Source organism: Penicillium paradoxum (assembly GCF_028828445.1).
Source record: "Penicillium paradoxum strain IBT 22861 chromosome Unknown utg000005l_segment0_segment0, whole genome shotgun sequence".
In the NCBI taxonomy this organism is placed as follows: Eukaryota; Fungi; Ascomycota; class Eurotiomycetes; order Eurotiales; family Aspergillaceae; genus Penicillium; species Penicillium paradoxum.
Window position 1 is genome coordinate 2276987 of NW_026643183.1, and position 22593 is coordinate 2299579.

At 49.8% G+C, this 22593-nt stretch overlaps 8 protein-coding genes across 8 annotated transcripts; 6 read left to right on the top strand and 2 right to left on the bottom strand.

The window, feature by feature from the left end:
* Positions 1–262: 262 nt before the first annotated feature.
* Positions 263–2821, bottom strand: N7457_005869 (putative actin polymerization protein Bzz1; the record flags this gene model as incomplete). Its single annotated transcript, XM_057176913.1, has 6 exons — positions 263–657; positions 721–1879; positions 1941–2021; positions 2077–2604; positions 2693–2719; positions 2777–2821. The coding sequence occupies 6 exons, from the start codon at positions 2819–2821 to the stop codon at positions 263–265; spliced, it is 2235 nt and encodes a 744-aa protein (XP_057031215.1).
* A 205-nt stretch (positions 2822–3026) lies between these two features.
* dbp5 (ATP-dependent RNA helicase DBP5) lies at positions 3027–5244 on the top strand (the record flags this gene model as incomplete). Its single annotated transcript, XM_057176914.1, has 7 exons — positions 3027–3080; positions 3445–3517; positions 3627–3795; positions 3859–4356; positions 4424–4661; positions 4711–4911; positions 4966–5244. The coding sequence occupies 7 exons, from the start codon at positions 3027–3029 to the stop codon at positions 5242–5244; spliced, it is 1512 nt and encodes a 503-aa protein (XP_057031216.1).
* Positions 5245–6186: 942 nt separating this feature from the next.
* N7457_005871 (uncharacterized protein) lies at positions 6187–7251 on the top strand (the record flags this gene model as incomplete). Its single annotated transcript, XM_057176915.1, has 1 exon — positions 6187–7251. The coding sequence occupies one exon, from the start codon at positions 6187–6189 to the stop codon at positions 7249–7251; it is 1065 nt and encodes a 354-aa protein (XP_057031217.1).
* Positions 7252–7878: 627 nt separating this feature from the next.
* On the top strand, positions 7879–8691 carry N7457_005872 (glutathione S-transferase family protein; the record flags this gene model as incomplete). The annotated part of the gene is made up of 3 exons (XM_057176916.1): positions 7879–8099; positions 8215–8349; positions 8406–8691. The coding sequence occupies 3 exons, from the start codon at positions 7879–7881 to the stop codon at positions 8689–8691; spliced, it is 642 nt and encodes a 213-aa protein (XP_057031218.1).
* A 339-nt stretch (positions 8692–9030) lies between these two features.
* Positions 9031–11386, bottom strand: N7457_005873 (transcription factor domain-containing protein; the record flags this gene model as incomplete). The annotated part of the gene is made up of 5 exons (XM_057176917.1): positions 9031–9393; positions 9458–9749; positions 9808–10228; positions 10284–11017; positions 11322–11386. The coding sequence occupies 5 exons, from the start codon at positions 11384–11386 to the stop codon at positions 9031–9033; spliced, it is 1875 nt and encodes a 624-aa protein (XP_057031219.1).
* A 560-nt stretch (positions 11387–11946) lies between these two features.
* N7457_005874 (putative GTP cyclohydrolase II) lies at positions 11947–13471 on the top strand (the record flags this gene model as incomplete). Its single annotated transcript, XM_057176918.1, has 4 exons — positions 11947–12051; positions 12110–13066; positions 13118–13399; positions 13466–13471. 4 exons carry the CDS (start codon positions 11947–11949, stop codon positions 13469–13471), a joined length of 1350 nt encoding a protein of 449 aa, XP_057031220.1.
* Positions 13472–16200: 2729 nt separating this feature from the next.
* Positions 16201–19305, top strand: N7457_005875 (basic helix-loop-helix domain-containing protein; the record flags this gene model as incomplete). Its single annotated transcript, XM_057176919.1, has 1 exon — positions 16201–19305. The coding sequence occupies one exon, from the start codon at positions 16201–16203 to the stop codon at positions 19303–19305; it is 3105 nt and encodes a 1034-aa protein (XP_057031221.1).
* A 1182-nt stretch (positions 19306–20487) lies between these two features.
* Positions 20488–22089, top strand: N7457_005876 (FAD-dependent oxidoreductase; the record flags this gene model as incomplete). Its single annotated transcript, XM_057176920.1, has 4 exons — positions 20488–20780; positions 20883–21139; positions 21205–21572; positions 21628–22089. 4 exons carry the CDS (start codon positions 20488–20490, stop codon positions 22087–22089), a joined length of 1380 nt encoding a protein of 459 aa, XP_057031222.1.
* Positions 22090–22593: the final 504 nt, after the last annotated feature.

The window sequence follows — 22593 nt, forward strand, 5'->3', positions numbered from 1 at the left end:
GAAGCTTTCATTTGGGAATATTCACGGAAACATGTCCGATGCTCTATCCGAAACTCGCGAATGGAAAATAAGCACGAATGCCCCCAATGCTCCTTGCTGATGCAAAAACGAGAACGGCACTAATAACGCCGACTATACAAGGTAAATAAAAATGAACAAGAATCACCAGGCCAAAATAATGCGAGGCCTCCAGCAGATGGGAGATTGACTGCTGTGAAAAATGGTATGATGACCAGTGTGTATACAGCTCGGACATCACAGCCTACACCTCCTGGATGTAGTTTGCTGGGACGCTCTTTGTGATACCACCCCGTTCGACATCGGCCCAGCCATCACCGCTATCGCGGGTGATCAAAACAAAACGGTCACCCTCGGCCATATTCCACTCCATATCGCTACGGGCTTCGTACTCGTACAAGGCCTCAACATATTGCACCTTCTTGGCTCCTCGTCTGGGCGCCACAGCTGGCCCGACGCGCTTCGCTGCGGCACTTCCTGCCAATGATGCGGATGAATTAGAGTATGTTGACCCGGGTCGTTCAGGAATCCCAGGACTAGCGGACGGCATGGGAGATGGCGTTGGGGCAGCTTCGACATATGTGGCTGGGACAAGTCCTTCATGGGCTCCTGCGCGCACACGCATCCATCCAGAACCATCTGTACAGCTGTTAGTAACTTATGCAGTGGAGTGGATACTCGAAAGTAAAAAGGCGCACGTACCATCTGGTTGGACGATCACCACGTCATCCCCGTCCTCTACGGTGACCTCATCTGGGCCGGTGGCTTGATATGCATATAGCATCTTACCCCGTGGCTCTTTGGATCCGGAGCCCATGCCTGAATCGCTTGGTGGAGGTGCGGTCACATATGCTGTGGGAGGAGGTGCTAGTACCCGATGCCTCTTTGCGCCAGCGGTAGCTGGCCTTGTTTGCGCGACTGGGGCTGGAGCTGGCGCCGGGGGCTCCTCTGCCGCAGTTTCTGGTGTTGGCTGAATGGCAATGTTTGATATTGACCGAGCCGAACTGGCCGCATATCCCGAACTGAGAGAAGTCATCGTGTTTTGTCTGGTCAGGGACGGGGCGGCATTGGAGGCTGCGGGAGAATCAAAATCAACAGCGGGCATGGAACCAGCTTGTTCCTGTCGTATGGCCTTGAGTTTCTTCTTGTCTTCCTTGGTCTGCTCGCCCGGGCACTCTGGAGGCACCTTCATTTGACATTTGCTATGACAGGTGTAACCGCAGTCCCGACAATCAAAGCCCTTAGCGGACAAACCCCAAATTCGCTCGCCGCAGAGATCGCAGTTTGTGGGAATTTTGAACGTTTGCGAGCGGAAGTTGTGATTCTGGGCTCCAAGAGACAAATCTCCAGCGGCTACCATGATAGTCGCTGTTTCTACCTCTGCTGTTACCCATTTGCGGTCAACTTCGTGTAAAGCCTCCTGGATATAGAACGTAGACCGCACGACATCTAGCTCGTTTCGATTATCCTTGCCTTGCTGGATAAGTTGCCGCACTTTCTTGCTTCCTTCAACCTCTCGTTTCTTCTGGTCTGACTCGACTCGTAGTTCGCGGATCTGAGCCTTGCTTTTACCTAGGAGGTTGCGGAGGAAGACCTTGGCCGCCTCGTCGACGACGATCGCAGCATCGTCGTGCCATACTGGACTCGGTTCAAACACTAGGTTTCCCGGTTCCTGCGACTGAGTCACATTGTGCTGCAGGAACATCAAAGAGTCCAAGCGCGGATTATTGCGAGGAATCTCAACGAGAAGATTCGCCATATGTTGCGTACTATTTGAGAGAGACGACTTCTCAAGCTGGGCGGCGAGACTCCACATCGAGTTCATTTTTGCAACCCGTGTTTCATTGAGATTTTGTAAACCCTGTCCGGGAATATCAGTACCGATGTTATCTCAAATCATGCGGAGCCACTGAATCTCTTACATCAATGACCTCGGGGACATATTCATGGTAGAATTTCTCTTTGAGCTTATTCGTCACATTGATGCTGATGAGATAGAGATTCTGGCTGTAGGTTAGCGTGAGACGAATCGGTCCAGTAGGAATCAAGGAGTCATGCCTTGTAGTTGTTCATCTCCAATATTTGTTGCTGATACGCCGTTTGCGCTTTGCTCTTGCCGTGATCGAACGCTGACTCCATCTTCTTTCGGCGGGACTCAACCTCCTGGCATGCGCCATCGTATTTCCCCTTTGCCTTTTTGAGATCACCATACGCTGCCTCACGTTCCTTCTCTAGCTTCCCATGATAATCGACGTGACATTTGCGAATGTCTTCATATTGTGTGGCGGCGTGTTTCAAGGGATCCGCCACCTGTGTGATCAAATCCGATCCAAACCTGTCTCGTTCGGCGGCGTGCGCTTCCACGGCATTCAATTGTGTCGTCCACGTAGTGAGTGATGCACTTTCGAGGGAGCCAGGGGTTAAGGTAGGGTTATCGCCGACACTCAAGGGGCTGATCTTCTTTGACTTGCGGTCATAGTATTTCTTGCACAGGGCCGTCAATTTGGCTGCGTATTCCTTCTCGATGACACTGCGCTCGCGGTAGAATTGATTTATCTCCTCTACCCATGATATACCATTCGAAACCTGTGCAACGTGTTTGCATTAGCTCCACTCCAAACGTACCAAGTGGTCTGACAGGTCGGGTTGCGGGGAAACGATATCGAGATCATACCCAATTGTTGACTGGTTTGAAAGAATCCTAATTGTTCATTGGATTAGTTATGCGCCCGCGACTAATATTATCTGGGATCCATACCTTCAACTCCGCACCGAATTGCGGAGCAACATCTGCGGCCGCCATTGCTGGATAGAGGTCCCTAGGCAGATGCGCATGGGAGAGCGCGGAAATGGAGGCCGAACAATGAGACGGGACTGCCTGGTACCAACGCTATAAGTTGCCTGGGCAGTGGGCCAGTGGGCCTTGTATCAACCAAAAGAGCTATTCTCTCTAATGAGACAGTGTACAATGAGCTATTGAGGCCATTCAACCAGGAGGAATGATCTCAATGGCCAAGGCGGGGAGAACGCCGGTCCCTGTGACAATACCGAACATACACGTTGTCCGCTTTTACTACCTGTTACAGCCTGGTGTTACAGTACCATTTCATATATTTCACTTTGACCCAATCTGGACTAGCGCATCTCGTTCGGCGTCATTCTGTTTCTGCTCTTCGCAGCTACAGCTTCGCTTTGGATCTTGCGCTTCTCTCTTTGGATCCTGCTTTGATCCCGGAATCTTTATCTTCTCCTGAGGCCTGATTGAAGGTTGTCTCGGTTGGCGTTAATTCACAACCTTCGCGCTCGACGCAATCTAATCACTTTTTGAACTTTTCTTTACCCCACGACACCCCTCCACCGTTCCCTCCTTCTCCAAGACTTCCTGTTTCTCCGAGGCACGCATCACTATTTTGCACAATGGCCGAGAACACCGAGGCCGCTCCTGCTGCGGGCTCCTTGGCTGACCGCATCACCAAGCCTGACGAGTCGAAGCCCACCGGTACGAATCGAAACCACGCCACCGTCGCTGATTCCTCCTGTCCACCACGCCCGGAACACCTGTGTTACCCCGGCTGATAGCTAATTTTTTTTCTTTCATAATTCTACAGATGTCTCCGATGTTCCCGTTACCTCCAAGGAAGATGGGGCCTCTGCCCCCGCGCAAGGCTCGGCGAATCTCGAAGAGCCCGACTACACTGTCGCTGTCAAGCTGAGCGACCTGCAGGCCGACCCTAACAATCCCTTGTTCTCAGTCAAGAGCTTCGAAGATCTAGGCCTGTAAGTCCTGCTTTCTATCTTCATATGAGTGTTCGTGCAGCCTGAGCTAATTGACACAATAAGAGATGCGCGCATCCTCAAGGGTCTCTCGACTATGAGCTTCCGCAAGCCATCCAAGGTCCAGGAACGCGCCCTGCCTCTGCTTATGAGTAATCCCCCTAAGAACTTGGTTGGCCAGTCGCAGTCCGGTACTGGAAAAACCGCTGCCTTTGTCCTCAACGTCCTCAGTCGTCTCGATCTCTCGACCGAAGAGCTCCAGTTGTCGCCCCAAGCTTTGATCCTCGCTCCCACTCGTGAATTGGCTCGTCAGATTGTCGGTGTAATTCAGATCATGGGACAGTTCCTTGACGGTCTCGTCATTGGTACTGCTGTTCCTGCCGATTCGAATGCGCGCCCCTCGAAGATGGATTGCTCGGTGGTGGTTGGCACACCTGGCACTGTTCAAGATATGATTAAGAAGCGTATTCTGAATCCGAGCCGTTTGAAGGTACTTGTTCTAGATGAGGCAGATAACATGCTTGATCAGCAAGGTTTGGGAGACCAGTGCATTCGGGCCAAGGCGTAAGTAATTCGAAAGACCCCCGCCGCAAAGGTTTCAGCTAATAGTTCCCCCCGGTGCTTTGGAAAGGATGATTCCCCGCGATGTCCAAATTGTTCTGTTCTCGGCTACTTTCCCCACTCACGTTTACCGCTATGCTACCAAATTCGCTCCTTCTGCCAACGAGATTACTCTCCAGCATGACGAGTTGACGGTTGAGGGTATCAAACAGCTCTACATGGATTGCGGTAGTGAGGAGGAAAAATACCAGAATTTGGTTCAGCTCTATGGACTGCTTACTGTCGGGTCTTCCATCATTTTCGTTCGGGTAAGTATCGTTTCAGTCCGAGACTTGAATGTTGCTGATTGTTCTATAGACTCGTGCCTCTGCCGTTGAGATCGAAAAGCGCATGGTTGCCGAGGGTCACACTGTCGCCTCGCTGACTGGTGGTGTGGAGGGATCCCAGCGTGATGCTGTCATCGATGCCTTCCGTAGTGGTGAAGCTAAGGTTCTCATCACGACCAACGTTCTTGCTCGAGGAATCGATGTCTCTACAGTTTCTTTGGTCGTTAACTACGTGAGTCGACTTGCTTACCTGTCCCACGTTCAAAACTAACTATTTGGCCTCCAGGATATCCCCGAAGAGTACAACGGCGGTCAACGCACCCACACACCCGACTTCCAGACATATCTTCACCGTATCGGTCGTACCGGCCGCTTTGGTCGCATTGGTGTGGCTATCTCGTTCGTTTCCAACCGTGATGAATGGGAGATGCTGCGCAAGATTCAAGAGCACTTCCAGTGTATCATTGACCGCATCGATACCAGCGATTGGGATGAAGTGGAAGAAATGATTAAGAAAACCATCAAGAACACCCGTGCCCAGGCAGACTTTGTTCGAACCAACTGATCGTGTGAAGAGTTGGCGTCGATGCCATACATACATTGGCGCTCTTGCTTCCACCCCAAGACTCGGGCCTGAACCAATCATTTCACGTTTCACGGTTTGAAGAGTGACGAAATCTCTTCTTTTTCTTTTGCTGGCCAACGGGGTTCTGAGGGGAATTAGATACCTATTTGCGCGCATGGCTGCTCTGGCAGCTCTTTCAGTTCTCGGTTCTGGCCTGCATTCTCCAGTGCCAGAAGAAGTGGCCGGCTTCAACTTAAGCAAAAAATCAATTGACATTCACATAAGATCATCTGCTCTTGTTCTGGTCACCTTGTAGAGTTTTCTCTTTCATTGATCCTTTTGTATCCCTGCTTGACTTGACGCCTATTCGATACACATGGAACCTCTTGGTGAACATGTTTCCAGACCCCGGTCTGCCATGCGATAACTAGCCATTCTATGCAGACTCTGGGTGTGAATGTTAGACAAGGGACAACCAATGTGAAATTGAAGTATACATTATCCCATATCCCCAGGAAGCGGGAATTTGCGCGCCACCAAATGATTCTGTCTGATCAAGGGCCTGGCTGTTCGTATTTACTTGCGCTCGGGGCCACCACCTGTTGACAGCGCCATTGAATACGAGCACTAGCAATGAAACTTTCCTCGTACTTACGCCGTGCCACCCAATGAAATGTCTGCGAGTGGACCGAATCCTTTCTTTTTGAGAAGTACTAGCCTCCAGCTAATACGATATCCATGCTGGACTTTACTACTTACGGCAAGCCCTCTTTCACTTCGTCGGATGAGGCTGCCCTGGGCATCGGAAGGTGGGGGAGCCTCACGAGGCTTCTGCCAAATGTTGACTCGCCCTTCATTGGAAGTCAGATATAAAGACGGTTCAGATCGTGGCCTTTGGTCATCCATGGTTTCAACTCCAGCGCACGGCCCGGAAAAGCAAAAATGAAGCTCGCCGTGCCTTTTATGATCCTGGGACAGTCCCTCTTCGGATGTGCGCTAGCTTCGCCATGGTTTGGCACGAAATACCTTGCGCTATTTGAGTCAACCATAGTGCCAGGATTCACCACGAGCTACTATACAGATGATCCTATAGTCAGAACCCGCACCGATGTCATCACCCCGACTGTAACAAACCCCCCAGTTCTCAGCACCGTCACCAATGTGAAGACAAACTACGGCGACGTCACAGCAATCGAGCTTTTCATCGACCCTACTGCCGGCATCCGGAAAACAGAAGACGATCTACTTGCCCATTATGCCACGGTCACCTATACCGCACCATCGTCCTGTTCCTATACAACAAGCCAGACTCTGATAACAGTAATCCCAATCGCAGTCCCGAGCGCTGCAAGAGATCTTGTTCGCCCCAGTGTCATCACAGCTACCATCAAATTCGATGGCATCGAGTCCAGCTACACACGCACCTGGGCGATGCTGCAACCGTCCGAAATCCCCATCAGTGCCTTCTCCTCCGCGAGTTCTTTATACATGCCAGCAAAGTATAGCACTTGCAACAGCTATTACAGCTCCGACCGCGGTACCTCCCATGGTGACAGCAGTGATGGTCGTTATTCAGGCTGCAAAAAGTTCACTTGGTACATCAACGCATCTGCATTCTCGGGTGGATACTGTTGCTCAGATGGATGTCATTACACATGGGGAATCTCACCTCCGGGCCTAGGTCTTGCAGTCTTTTTCTCATGGTTTGGACTGTTCATCATCATCGGCTTGATCGAGAGTTGGGTCACGTTTCGGCGGGCTATGCTAGGACGGGAAGCTCGTCGTGGTCTACCTTACGGCTTCGCCTTTCTGTGTCCGGCCTTATCTTGTGTATTCCTTTTTACAGTCAAGAAATACCCCGCGAAGTCAGCACAGGAGCAGGCCGTCCTTGTTGGGAAGTGGAAAGATATGTCAGGTGGCGCAAAGGTTGCGATGTGGCTGAAGTATCTCTTCCGACGCAAGGACCCTGCCGTCATCGCGCTTGGTCGTGGTGCCCCTGTTGCTTAATATTCATCCCAAGGCGCTGTGGGGGGACCGCCTACGGCATCTTATCCTCCGTATGGATACCCCCAGTCACAAGCAACCCAACCGAAAACAGGGGATGTCAGCGAGGCGTAAAGGAGATGATAATTGGATGACATTCATTACGGAGTTATTTACGATATACGGTACATATCTGTTACAGTTCAGTTCTAGCCATATCCATGGCATTGAATGCTTGATCAAGACCAAGCCCAAAACAAAGCTATAGCTTGAGGCTTTCTCCTCCCCAGGGATTCTTCATACTTCATCAACCAACCTTGATGCCGAGCCTGTGCTCGACAAGATCGACTATATCAGCTAGTACTTATAGTTTAAACTACAGGAGCGTGATCACTATGTAGCAAGTGCACCGGCCCCTGTCCATGGCATCCAGCCCCTCCTTTCTGCTTACGCCGGGGATACTCTTTTCTAACCTTTCTAGATTACAAAGTAGTACTCACTGGATTAGTCCCAGTTCTCAGTAGCACGAAAAACAGTTGAAAAAAAGAACAGCCCGCCCTTTGGTATTTCAGCATCCAATGTCCTCCAGCCCGCCCTTCTCAAAAGATATTCCGATTGATCAACACTGTCTCCAGCTTTTTGATGTCCAAAATGGTCCTCAAGCTCTATGGCTCTGCTATAGCCACATCCCGTGTCCTGGTCACTCTACTGGAGAAGGAATTGCCATACGAATTTATCCTCGTCGATCTCGCAAAGGGAGAACAGAAGGGCGAGGAGTACAAAAGGCTACAACCTTTTGGCAAAGTGCCTGTCGTAGACGACGACGGGCTTGTGTTGTTTGAAAGTAGGGCTATTTGCAAGTATCTTGACAAGTAAGTCTTTCGTCGGGGTCGTGCGTACGCGGAAGGCCCCACGGAGCAAATATTGTAACTGCATACATACCTAGTGGATATAGGAAGGGGAAGTTTACTGATATGTCCGGGTTAGAAAGTACGCTTCTGGAAAGAGGCTTATGCCAGAAGATGACGAGGCCTATGGCCGCTTCGAACAAGCTTGTTCTGTCGAACAGAGCTATTTCGCAGCCGCTGCTGAAACCATCGGAACCGAGCTTATTATCAAGCCGTACGTATGTTTCTTTCTATTCTCTTCACGTGCGAATTAACAAGGCGGTTATGAAGAATGAAAGGACTCGGTCCTCCCGACGAAGCACGGGTCGCACAAGCTGAACACGACCTTGATGCCGTTCTTTCGGTTTATGACGAGATCTTGGCCGGACAGAGGTATCTTGTTGGAGACCAATTTACTTTAGCTGATTTTTTTCACTTGCCCAATGGAGCAGCTTTGAAGGCAGGTAAATGGAAGGAGGTATTTGAAAAGTACCCGAATGTGGACAGGTGGTTTAAGGAATTGCAAGAGAGGGAGAGTTGGGTGAGAGCTGCTACTGAAGCAGGAACTGTACCATGAAGAATAGGGTATACTTGGAGATCGTATCACCAGTTAGGAAAGCATTGGAAAGGTTATCGTGAGAGTTCTTTGATCATTGCTGAGCGTACCCTAGGACTGGTATAGAGGACTACACGCTAAGCATCCATCATCTAACTATCTATCATCCAACTTTTCATCCTCTAACTGCGTGCTGAGTGCGATGAGCCTCACTGTATAATCACCTTCTACTACCCAGATACTCAGCCGTGAAACACTCAGCGAGCAGGGTTCTGGGCGTCCCCATCCAGCGGTGGCATCTCGATCGGGAAAATCGCGATGGCGACCTCAACTCCGGTACATAATCCTACATAGATCCCCTCAGAATAACCATTGATTAAACGCAACCCCGAAATCCAAATTGTTGATCAAATCCAAGCCATCAACATCAATCATCGTATCAAAATCGACCAGCTCAGTATCCCCGAGATCCGAGTTCGGAAGAATGGACTGTGGTTCGAGAATCTCATCAATAATCTTCGAGAATACCTGATTAGCACGCTGAAACAAAGCATAGTGCGAATTATCCGGCCGAACAATCGAATCGAGATGCGAGATAAAGACGCTTAAGTTCCGAATGAGGGCCGATCTCGGCCCCTCGTAGAGGAATGGCTCGCCTGTACGCTTTTGATGCTGTAGGGCTTTGATAAGCAAACCGGCGCTAGGGAATCCGTAAAGTAGGACCTGTGATCGGCGATGATGTGTTAATGACTGGATGTGTATAAATGAGGAGTGTTGGTGTAGATACCGTCCAGGTGAAATCAGGCCGGAGATCGACCAATTGTTCACGTTGTGTGCCTAACGTCAGGACCGTTGATAGGATATTAGCGCTCACGGACAGCAGCGCTGGATTTCCGTGCGGTTTGTTCTTTCCCGCTATGAGTCGTTGAGTCAGGAAGTCGTTGTAGAGGTATGCCAGATATGAGATGACCATCATAACACGCACTCCTACGGGCAGATTTTCACTCCAGCATTGAGGGCTGTAGCGCAAACAAGATGGTAGCGAATCCCATGCTTGATGGCATCGCTGGGAAATATCTCTGGATGGTGTGAGTTGTTGTAACATGGAACGGAACGGAACGACGCTGTTTTACTTACTCAAGCATATGTTCTATTGCTGGCGTCATCTTCAGTAAAGAGAGTTCGAGAACCTCATCACGAAATGTACTGATGATAAATCGCAGACGTATCCACGATGATCGTTGGACTACCCCGTGGATACTCCAGCCATTCTCATCAACATAGTCATGAGGGCGGTTCAAGACAGCGTCATCTGTAGCAAGCGCCTCGTCGCTAATATCAAGTGGCATGCGACAATCGGTGTACCTCAATGGTATCCTTGGCGGTCGACCTAAGAATGTGGCGATGCTTTTGTCAAGCTGATACGCCGCAGCGAACTGCCGTCTACGTGATTCTAACAGGAATTTGGGCAAATCGCTTGAGGATTTTGAATCACGGTGGAGACCAAGGGCAAAAATGTCGGTGGACAATTCGCCCAATCTGTTCCACCACGAAGGGCCTGGAGAGTGTCAGGTGAGAAAAAGACGCAGATAGATGGGTCGGGATGCACTGACTTGAGTCGCCATTCACTAGATCAGATAACAGGAGATTCTCATACACTAGCCATATTGTGAGATCATTAAGTGGCGTAAGAATTCTGCAAATGTACAGCGCAGCATCGCTGGCCGCAAGCATCTTGCGCGCATATTGAGCTTTTGACGTTCGCTCGTCATCGGACCTGTCGCCAGCAAGCCCTAGATATCTCGCCCGGCCTGCAAGAGCGCAAAGAAGCCCAATTATCTCAAGACGAATGGCTGGTCCCGTAAATAACGTATGGAAGTCTCGCCCTTTTGTCGTAGAGGGGACCTCGAAAATTTCAGCTGTGTTTTGGATTATCTGAACCGTCAGTGAAGATGTAAAATCGTCCAAAGTATGGTCAGATATGCTCTCTTTGCACATAGATTTGACCGGATCAATGCTGTTGAGTACAAATGGTGCTGGTATAATCGCGCTTTGGCTTAGCGCATAGAATTCGCGGATTAATGTCTCAGCTGTGGCAAAATCGCTAAGAGTCAATAAGACCTCGGAGATTTTGTGGACCCAATACGGTGGTAGAATTCTTTGGGAAGATTCGATTTCCAGGCCCAGACCCTGACTATCTGCGCCCAAGTCGACATCTTCGGTTAGGGGCGACACGAAACTTGTTGGGCCGAAGTACCCAGAAAGAAGTGGCTTGGTACGGGTTGAGGTGCGTTCACGAGAGTTCACTTGTCCTGCGTTGGGCACACAAAAGTCGAATGATGGGTTCCTGTGAAATAGAAATTGTAAGAAGTTGATATGTTGGTGGATATGACTACCGGAGGGTATTGGGCGGGGGAGCGACTGATTCAACCATTGGGCACGCAACGATCGACATACACATGCACACACCAATCTCAAATGACATCAAGATGGATAGAGCATCTAAAATCAACGCACCTGGTTGACGAGGCTCGATCAAACGGTACCCCTTCTGACAATGGCAAGACCCGGCGTCCTTTGGCTCGCGTCAAGGGAGCAGGATGATAGAAGCATCGCGCAGAGATTCCACGGTCTTTACAGCGAGTACATACGGGTACCCCATGATCACAGCGGACTTTGTCTCGGCGACATGGCTCGCAGGAGGCAGGTTTGCCATTGCGACGGCGCGAGGTACTGTGGGAGATTAGCGGATGTCATTCAAATTGATCGGAAATCAGTCACCTCATAGAGAACACAGGGAGGGCCTTATGCAATGCGGTGTCCCCTCCGTATAACAAGTCCCTGAGGATGCATGAAACAAGGAAGTTCGGTGTTCGCTACTCCGGCCAGTCAGATTGAACGCCGAAGAACTCCGGTGGAAACCGGTGGGGACGGATCGGCCAAAAGGTAAATGAGTATATAACGATAGGGCAATGACCGGAGTAATCTGAGGAAGGAGTTCAGTGACCGCTACTTGTGCAATAGATTTGTAAAGGATACTACCTGATAGCCAACCAGCCAAGAACTAAAACACAAGTGCCTCCTCTCCGGTGGCCGTGGAGATAAGCCCCTCAGATAACGTGCGGAGGAGATAAGTCACATGGCGATGATGTACACCCCTCTCTTTCCCTCCTCTTTTAGTTCTTCTTTTAGTTCTTCTGTTTCCTTTCCTATAAATTCCCTCCTCAGGAGTCTTTCTATTCTTTCTTGCCAACGTTACGTGTCTCATCAGAAATCATGTTGAAAACAGAACCCATCACCACCGTTCTACCGGTGCAGACCGAATCTTCTCCAACAACATCCCCCACCTCCCCCAACCCCAAGTTCAGCAAGCACATTATTGTAAGGAATCAAAAGACCATGGTAGATCCTTGAATACAATGCTAATAACATGGGTTAGTTGACCACGTATCCAGGCCAGAGTGGTATTGAGCCTGTCCCTCTTGAGTGGGGCGCTCCCGATGCCAAGTCCCGGGGCCCCGTGGTGGTCTCGCGGAGTGGAAACCTCGTCAAGCGCCGCAATGCTATCGGTGCCCACGGTGGCAGCTACAGCATTTACAATGCCCTCGCAATCGCTGCTGGTGATTTGGATGCAGATTTCCGACCGGACTTCCGCAACTCCGAGCCAACTTTCAATTTCCCCTGGCAAGCTGCCTGGGCGGACAAGACTAAGATTGTCTCGATGGATCCTTACGGCCATGACATTGTGAACCAGTTCAAAGCAGAGCTAGAGGCTGGATGGGATATCCGTCCGACTATGGCGGTCACTCGGGCTAATATGAAGCTCGCTGAGATCGCTGACGATGTGAAGAATGGCCTGCTCGAGGTTGATGGAAATATTCTCGTTGATTCTACCGGCGAAGTTCGTGTGACCAAGGTAGCAGTTGAGCCTGTTTGGTATCTTCCTGGAGTAGCAGAACGATTCGGAGTTGATGAGGGCACTCTTCGTCGAACTCTGTTTGAGCACACCGGTGGCAGCTACCCAGAGCTTATCACCCGACCCGATCTGAAGACTTTCCTGCCGCCCATCGGCGGTCTTACCGTATACATCTTCGGACCGCCAGAGCGCATCTCCGATGAGAAAGTCAAGCTGGCCCTTCGTGTTCACGATGAGTGCAATGGCAGTGATGTCTTCCAGTCGGATATCTGTACTTGCCGACCATACCTGGCGTTCGGAATCCGCGAAGCAATTAGAGAGGCACAGAATGGCGGCAGTGGTGTGGTTATCTACTTCCGCAAGGAAGGCAGAGCCCTTGGAGAGGTGGTGAAGTATCTGGTGTACAATGCTCGTAAGCGTGGCGGTGACACTGCCGATAAATACTTTACCCGCACTGAGAACATTGCCGGTGTTCGAGATGTAAGCATTCCCATCGTTCTCATAGTTGCACCTACTTACTTTCTCTAACAGATGCGATTCCAAGCTCTCATGCCCGATATCCTCCACTGGCTCGGCATCACTAAGATCGATCGCATGCTATCAATGTCGAACATGAAGCATGACGCTATCGTAGACTCCGGCATCAAGATTCTCGAGCGTATCCCTATCCCCGACGAGATGATCCCTAGTGACTCTAGGGTCGAGATCGATGCCAAGATTCAATCAGGATACTTCACTACCGGTAAGCAGCTCTCGGACCAAGAATTATCCCAGGTCCGTGGACGCGGTTGGGAGAAATGGGAGGACATTGCTGTAAGTTGACAAGAATACCTAATCTCCGGCATGATACACGGAACTCCATCGCTGACAATCTTATAGCACTAAATCTCGGTTTAACCCTTTTATTATCGATATCAAAAGTCGGGCTTATCACTTTGATTCTGGTAGCTCGCTGGTTATTTATTCGATGTGATGTGTAGCTACACATCTTTCTTTATTAGAAGCTTTGTCGTGGGCTCATGTTGCACGGTTTTTCCACAGATAAAGACATAAATTGATAAACGATATTGTTTGACACAACCAACAAGTACTATCTCGTCGTCCGGGCGTCATATAAAGCCAGCAGTAGGGAATAGCCAAAGACTAACTCACTACGGAGTACTTTGTACAACCGAGATTGTTGGAGTATCCATGTTTTCATTGTGCCTTTCCTCCCTTTCTATGGAACAGGATGTATGGGTTGAGAGGGGGAATAGAAATATCCTAATGCTACAGGCGACTACACTCTGACATTGAAGAGTGACTTGAATTTCGACCATTGCTCAATCTGGACATACGTCGTAAGCTAAACTTCTGGTGGAGATCAAACACCCTCCTCTTTTTGTTTTGAGATCACAAGATTCACTCTGGTATATCAGGCTTATCCTGTATTGCTAAAGTTCATGCGGTATGAATCACCTTCAGCGAGACACCCAAGTAACAGCACACTTAACCTTAACATATACAGAAGATAGAGGGGTACCATTCTTACGGGCTAAAGATTGTGCGCCTGAAAACTTCCCTTGGTCCGCGAAGAGCACGCCCAACTGATCAAAACAGCTGGTGAAGTCATCAATCCAGAATGCACCATAGTGGCTAATCGCGTGGGCATCAGTTTGGGAAACGTCACAAGGTTCAGCGGATACCATCCCCGGGCATGTCTCGAAGAAAAATGGGGCCAAGCTAGGATGCGGCTCGCCGGGGAATAATACTCAGCCAGCAGCAACATCTGCACCGGCCATCAGTTTCGCTACTTCTGCGGATCCCTTCGTTCCTGCAGGAGCTGAATTGTACACGCGGGACAAAACAATGCGGTGGAAATGTAGCTGTCTCTCAGATTGGACAGCACAGCTTTGTAAAGACGAGCTTTGCTTCGACTAAAGACGTCATTTTTCGCCGTTTCGGGGTGGAGAATGCGCGAGAGAGGCTCTAGGCTCTCAACATATACATATGCAATAGCCCATACGAGAAAACTAGTGACGTACCTAGGCAATGAAGGAATCGGCGAGGATGACGTTAGTGGAGGTGGTCAGTATGCTGTATGTCAATATATATCTTGGGTCAGAAAGGACAACCATGATGTCTACACCCAAATAGTGGACTGTCTTATGAACGTTGAAATCAAACAGCCGAGTCCCAGCCGAAAGGAGGCCGATTGGGGTGGAATGGATCTTTTACGAGCTACGACAGAGCTCTATGACGCACAGTGGAGGCTGGCCCAAACATGACAATAAGCAAAAGACATTTGGGACGCCCCTCTGAAAGTGGTTGCGAGGGCCGATTTCTTCAATTTAAATAGCAGACCGAGAAGGTCCAAGATCCACATGGTTCGTTAGTTTGCCCCATTGACCTTATTCGTCTCTTGCGCCGTTCTTGTGGATTCCAGTAGCGCTGGCGAGGGAAGAGTGGAGACTAACACGATCAGATAAGATCATAACGCGCCCTTTCATTTCCTGTCTCGCCTCTCTGCGGGGCGCCAAGAGACCACACAATGACGTGTCCAGAGGATCAAATTGAGAAGAAACGAGAATGACTTGGCTGAGTTCAACCCATAGCTGTTCTTTGAACAACCTAGTAGGTATACTTCGAATATTTGGACGCTAGGATAAAGTCGAGAGAGAGAGATACAATGCACATCAGCGTAGTGGAGAGAGTGGAAATCACATGGCCAGGGAACAGCTGAATCATCAAAACAAAGTGGAGACCAATGTCCAATGAGAATTCTCCTTTCTTTACTGCGGTGAAACACTATTACCATATTACAGCCATCGGCAACGATGACTCAGCGTAATTAACACTCGGGATACCGTCAGGGATGGTCAGCCGGCGAGCCGGAAGTGCCCCCAGCCGTGATCATACGACGAAACTGCCATTCCCTATTTGGCTGCCTGGCTGGAGGTTCTAGTCCATACAACCTCCCCTGATCTTCATGCGTGGACACTGGATGCCCCATGTCAGCTTAAACTGTTAGCACGCCGATACCTTTGTCCCAGTCCATTCTCGTTACTCCATTGTTTCTTGCGCATATTTTCTAGGGCTGGTTGATCCACCCTGCTTCAACGCCCAGACACGATCACTATTATTGAACGAAGAGCGGATTCTTAGAATCCACCCCATTCCTTGGACCCAACTACTCGCGCTAAGTTAGTCCGAGGTGGGTATACTCCCTTTGTTCTCCTCCAATCGCGTACCCTCGCCCGTGATTGTGACTCTTGACACTCCCCCTCCTGGCAACTCAGTCTTTACATCTCAACTCGAAGAAGTACATCTACATTGCAAGCATTATCTATTCAAGCTTGAGCGTCATAGTTCACATTGGATCCAGTGAGTATCATCTATCTTCTGCCGCTGTTAGGGATCGCCGCTAGCCTGTATGGGCCTAGCTGTCTGCTTCGCCTCAATGCCAGCTATGCAGGCAGCTCAGTTCTGTTCCTTTTAAAACACATTAGCCTCTTTTTTTTTTATCGAAACTGACATGTTCATCAGTGATATATACCTGGAGTGCTTATCCCATTATTCGGACCTAGATCGGCACGGGTATTGGACGAGCATCCAATCCCGGGATACTAGCCAAGATGTCCGCCCCCAACATGGAGAATGACTTCCAGCTCTTCTCTCCGCGTAACTCCAGTGGGGATGAGCCGCAAGGAAATGACAACAGGCTCACGCAGTCACCTGGAGACAATACGAGCCAGGACTGGACTCAATGGATGCGATGGGATGATCCAATGTTCTTGGAAGGAGAACAGAAGCCAATGAACTCATCTATCGACCTCCCATCTATCTCTCCTCATACCGACATGAGCTCCCCGACTCATTTGAACTACACGGACTTCTCACCTAATCTTCCACTTGGCTTGATGGAACTTCCATCCGACTCTAACATCGGGAACAACCTGGGATACCAACACAGCACGCCAGGACCGAATTGGCGCACGACCCAGCAACAACAGATCGGCTTAGTATCTCCAATTTCAAGTATTGGGACCAGCCGGAAGCGAAAGACTGGCAGCGATGATGACGGCACCACAGTTACTGGACCAGTGCAGCCGGGCAAGAAGATGCCCGCCAAAAAGCGAGCTCACAACGTCATCGAGAAGCGATATCGCGCCAACCTGAACGATAAGATAGCAGAACTTCGTGACAGTGTCCCCAGCCTTCGACAAATCAAGAACCGCACTGGAGGCTCACCTGACGAGGATGATGAAACGGAGGGAGGCAACGGTGCAAGCAAGCTTAACAAAGCATCCATTTTGTCGAAGGCAACGGAGTACATCAAGCATCTAGAGATTCGCAACAAGCGGTTGGAAGACGAAAACACTGCTCTCAAAAACCGTCTCCGACAGGCTGATAAGGCAGCGGACCAGGCTGTCACTTCCTCTGCTTCGGTGTCTTCGCCCAGCAACTATGCTTCGACAGATTCAGGCTCTGGTACATCGCCTAGTGTCTTTTCTCAGGCGGAAGAGCCCTCCAGCGAGGGCTCGCCCACCTCTCAAAATCCCCCAGAAGGTCTTCTGCCAGTTCCTGACGCGTGGAAACGCATGCGAGCTGAGACTGCGCAGCAAGGGGTCTTTGCTGAGTCTTACATTAAATATCCTTCGTCGTCATCCCACCAACCGCAGTATGCAAGAGAAGACACATCGGGCCGGCGTTCAAGAATGCCCAACAAATATATGCTGGGGGCACTCGCGGGTCTCATGGTCCTCGAAGGCATGGGTTCTGGAGATTCCGAGACCGAATCAAAGGGCCTCTTTGCACTACCCATGAGACTCTTCAGCCGTTTGCAGACACCTACGATGGCACATTGGGAATTCTACTTCAAGCAGTCCTGGTACTCGTGGCAGGCGCGCGCATTCTCTCATTTCCTCATTCTGGCAACGCTGGTCGTTGTCAGTGCCTTTGTCGTTTTCGTGTACTTGTTCAATGCCCAACCTGTCACACACCGTGGCCCATCCAAAACGGATGCTGAGGGCCCGCCTGCGCCTCTGACGTCTAGCGATTTCCGTCGCCAGGCTTGGCTGACTAGTATGCAACGGGTTGGTGTCCCACGCCACAGATTCTTCCGTGAGTGGTACGTTGTTACTTCTAGATGCTTCGAATATGTGCTGCGATGCTTGATGGGATGGAAAGTCTACTCATGGGCTACTGGAATCACCGAGGAGGATGAGAAGGGACGAGTCAAGACTTGGGATATTGCAATTGATGCTCAACTCACCGGTGGGGATGCTGAGATTAGCAAGAGCCGTCTTGTGCTCACTATCTTCGCTGCTGGCACGCTCCCCTGTTCTCCTACGAGAATGATCATCAAGGCCTTGCATGTCCGCATTCTCCTGTGGAATGTTGGGGAGCCAGGCTCTTGGTCGTTCCAAGTATCCAATGACATCGCTCGAGCTCTTGCTAGATTCCAGTGGGGCGTGGCTCGAGAGGTCAACGACGCTTTGCCTGAAGGCCATCCCGACCGGCTTCCTCCTCATCTCGCTGCGCTTGTCAACCAGGATTGCGATGATGTCATGATCGACACCATCATCCAGCGTGCTGTGAATCTGACCTGGAACCGACCAACCCAGGAAGGTACTGGCGATGATCAAGTGCTACTCGATGTTGTGGACGAGGACCCAGCTATCCAATGTTCCCAGGATGCACTTGCGGCTTGGTGGTCTAGTCACCTTTTGCAAACTGCTCTTCTCGATTACTTCGAAGCAAGTGGCAAGGGTCCGGTGTCCAAAACAAGCCGTGATGCATTTAAAGCGAAGATTCGGATGTCCCTTGATGTCGCACCACAGTTGTCCGCTGCATATACTCGTGCGCTCGTGATGAAAGCTGTGCTTTTTGACCAAAATCGCCTTGAGAATGTGGGAGCAGTCCTCGCCGCGCTCCCAAAGGAGAAAAGGAAGGGAAGCCAAATGCACTCGTCCAACTTCCTTGATTCCTCTCTACCTGTTTCTGTGCGGGATGAGATCTCCATCGCCGTGCGCTGCGCTATGATTGCCGCCATTGTTACTGAAAGATCCACGGGTGATGCTTCGTCACTGCCCGAGTCTTTCACTCTCCAAAAAGCCATTACGTGGTTTAACCAGCTCCCGATCGATCCAGTGGACCTTTCTCTTATTGGATTCTCATCTGTTTACCATCTGCTTCACCTTCTGGTGTCGGATGTAGATTACATTGCCTCGTCCGATTCATCTTCTCCTTCAACTGCCACTTCTGAAGCTACCTCCTCCGCCGATGACGAAGCCGAAGAAAAGACTCGCCCAAAGCACAAATTTTTCATCTGTCCCCGCGATATCCCGAATGTCGGGCGGGTATCCGCTGAACTAATCTATTGGGCCCGGAATGCTTACACTCCGGCCTTTTACGGATTCTCCTCTAAACTCGTTGAAGTAATCATCAAGTCTTGCACAACAATCTGTGAGGACGCAGGTATCAATGTTCAGGACTACATGCACGCTGCATCCGAACGGACTCTATCTAAGAAACCTCGGGCACGCCGGCATAGGGGAGAATCCCAGTCCTCTCAAAGTGATGCTGATCAGGACTTAATTGAAAATCCTGTCCAAAGGCCATTCCTCCGTCGGGAGCGATCGGCCAGTAATGACACCGGCTATGGCAGTCTTTCTCTTGAGGAGGATGGACAACCAGTTCCCCATGTCCCTCTCAATGTGCAGCAGGTACCTGCTTGAGCTCTTTCATGATCCCAACACGGATCACGTGTATGCAATTCCCCTAATGACTCTGGCGTTCTTGGTTCTTTGTATTTCTATTTTGTTACGATCAAGGACTTCTCGATCATCCTTGACAAAAAGAGGGGGAAATCGAAATGGTATTAACGAAGGCGTATCTCCAGGTTTGTATAGGCTTTAGTGCCGAATAGAATAGTGTCATAACTATTACAACTCATACCGCTCAAAATCCACGATGTATACGAGATAGATTCTCAGCCTCTAAGTCGGCCGCGAGGCAACGTCGAGCCGGGGATTGGTACACCTGTGGTTTCTATGGAGCGGATTAGCGGCCACCATGGACTCTGATCACGTTTGCTGATATTGTCGGCAGAACATTTGTCATCGACTCACCGACTGCCCAGATGAGGTCGGAGGCCGGTACATCTGTTGGAAAGAAAATAGAACAGACGGTTGAAGAAACGTTGGTGATAGTACCTACCCTACCCAGCTTGAAGACGGGTCCAATCCAAAGAGCTTACTCGATATCTCAGATGAGAGTTCTGTAAAGCGGGCCGACTACTACCCATGTACGGAATAGACCATGATCCAATTAGTCAACTGTCAACCTACCTAGGTACTTTATATGTGGCCGACCAACATTTGGTCAATCATTGCTCTCCGATAACTACATCCCTGATCCTATTGATCGCCTTCTAATCTACAGATGAAAAGGAAAGAATATTAGTCCAAAAAAAAGAAACACCCCTACATTATTGAGCAAGAGCATACGGAGTACTTCGGCAAACAATAGGCGGAGGCAAAAGCGGTAAGATAAGATTGATCGAGCTGACAAAAGTCCGCCGTGGCCCTATTTAGTTCCGTAGCCCCCGTGGTTGGGATCCACCATAACAAGACCGCGACGCACAGCACATGCAACTTACGGATCTTCTTCGCGTATCGAAGTTGTATACTTCTCTGTATATTCCATAACACACAATTCTATGAGTCTCACAGGATAAGTAAGCCTCGGTCCCCAACCACTCAACACGAACCACTCAGCCCCAACCAGTCGATCACACATGTGGGGGCCAACAGAAGAGACACGGAGAGTTAGCAAGTGGATATCATGCCAAACAATATCGCAACAAAGTTCCGTCCTAATTTGACAATTCAAGTCATCTTCCTTGCAAGACAGTCCCCATGGCCGCGTTCAAAGTGATCATCGTCGGCGGTAGCATCGCCGGCCTAGTACTAGCCAACATGCTCGAACGGTACGGGATAGACTATGAGCTTTTAGAGAAACACGACACGATCGCACCCCGGCTTGGTGCTGGATACTCATTGCTCCCGCATGGTTCGCGGATTCTCGACCAACTGGGCTGCTACAATGTGCTGGAGAAGCTCAGCACACCGATCAACACAGTATCTGGCTATGATGAGCATGGAATTCGCTGTGCGAATTTGCCGGGATATGGGGAGTGGATGGAGAAAACGTCAGTCGTTAAACTGTTTCTTTGATTTTTCCTTTGCTCGTGATGGCTAGTCGCTGTCATGGGTGACAACTCTGCAGTGTCTGGTCCTAATTTGTTTATTAGGCTTGGGTACAAGATGCGGTTCCTAGAGAGGTATCAGGTTGTGAAGGCACTTTACGATAATCTAGGTGATAAGTCGAAGGTTCATACTTCTTGCGCTATTTCGAGTATTCACTCGACAGATGACGGGGTTAGAGTTGAGACAGATGGACGTGTCTATGAAGGTGATATTGTTGTTGGTGCAGATGGTGTTCACAGTTATGTCCGCCATGAGATGGATCGTCTGAGAGAAGCCAGTGGGAGTTTGGGCCAAGAGAACAGTGAGTATTTCTTTTTAAACAAGAAATGCTGGATCTGGTGTATCATGGGCTTACTGTTATGTTAGGCTTCGTATGCAACTATCGTGCCATTTTTGGTACATCCGTGGCGCCTGAAGGCTTGGTTCAAGAGGAGGCATTCAAGGGCCACAGAAGCGGTCGCAGCTATATGTGCTCCCCTGGCCTTGATGGGTTGATTTACTGGATCGCCATGTTCAAAAATGACGAGAAAACGAGAGGAAACTCGATCCCTCGATACACGGCCAGAGACCGCCATGAACTAGCTGCCCGATATGCCGACGACATTATCAAGCCAGGGGCTACATTTGGTGAATTGTATCAGAAGGCAATAGCCACTTCTCTTGTGTCTCTAGAGGAAGGGGTGCTCTCATGTTATCACAAAAGGATTGTGCTGGTTGGTGATTCGTGGCACAAGGTTGACACTTCCATCTGCCTTTCAGTCGATAGCTGAACTAACAGGCTGTCAATAGATAAATCCTCTCACTGGTCAAGGAGGTAACACCGCAATCTCCGGCGCAGCCTGTCTGGCAGATGAATTGAAGAATCTTCTCGATCGCAACGACAAGCCCAATAAAGCCAGCATCGAAGAAACCTTTGCGCGTTATCGACAGGCCCGGGAGATCGTCACCAGGCAACTGGTCAAGGGAGCGCACGTCATGCAACAGATGGAAGCTCTGGAGACGCCACTTCTCAGATTCATTCAATTGAAACTCATAAGGTTTGTATCTGTTAAAATGATCGCCAATCAGTTGATTGAGGCTTTTACTTCCGGCATACCTCTTCAGCATCTGCCCCTTCCTTCCCGCCGAGGCACTGTGCCTATTCGCCGCCAACTTGAAGTGGAACCGGAAGGCCGAACAAACATTGTTTCAAAACTCTGGGTTCTACTGCTTCCGCTCATACCAATGGTGTATCATTTCCTGCTAAAGTGAATTGTTTGGCTCTTCGCTTGATGCTTGATTCCTTGCCGTTGTTTACCTAGGTAGTCTCCTCGGTATCTGATCTGGCAGTTGGGAGTCAGTTGTGGCTACGATGTTCATATCGCTCTTGCTTTTGCTGGACGCCTTTCATATTAAGATCGCTTGATGCACTCTTTCAATTGATAATGGCAATAGTCATTCTAAAATGCCATGTATCTCCTGGTTCACTGTTGACCCTACTTTCTGATCTTGTCTCGTCCCTAATTGTGCAGCTCATATTGGCGATGAGTGCTCTATCATGCTTTCATGGGGAGTAATCCCATTAAAGCCTTCACATGTAGAGTGGAGAGCTTCACACCTTAACAACAGGTGCTCGACGGGATTTGAACCGAAATCTTTCGTCGTGAGGGGATCATTTTGGGGTTACCATGAGCCTATTCGCCTTCCTTTTTTAGGGCTCATGACATAGCTTGTATCCCTGGTGCGAGATGTGGACTTGTCTAGACCTCTTCTTAT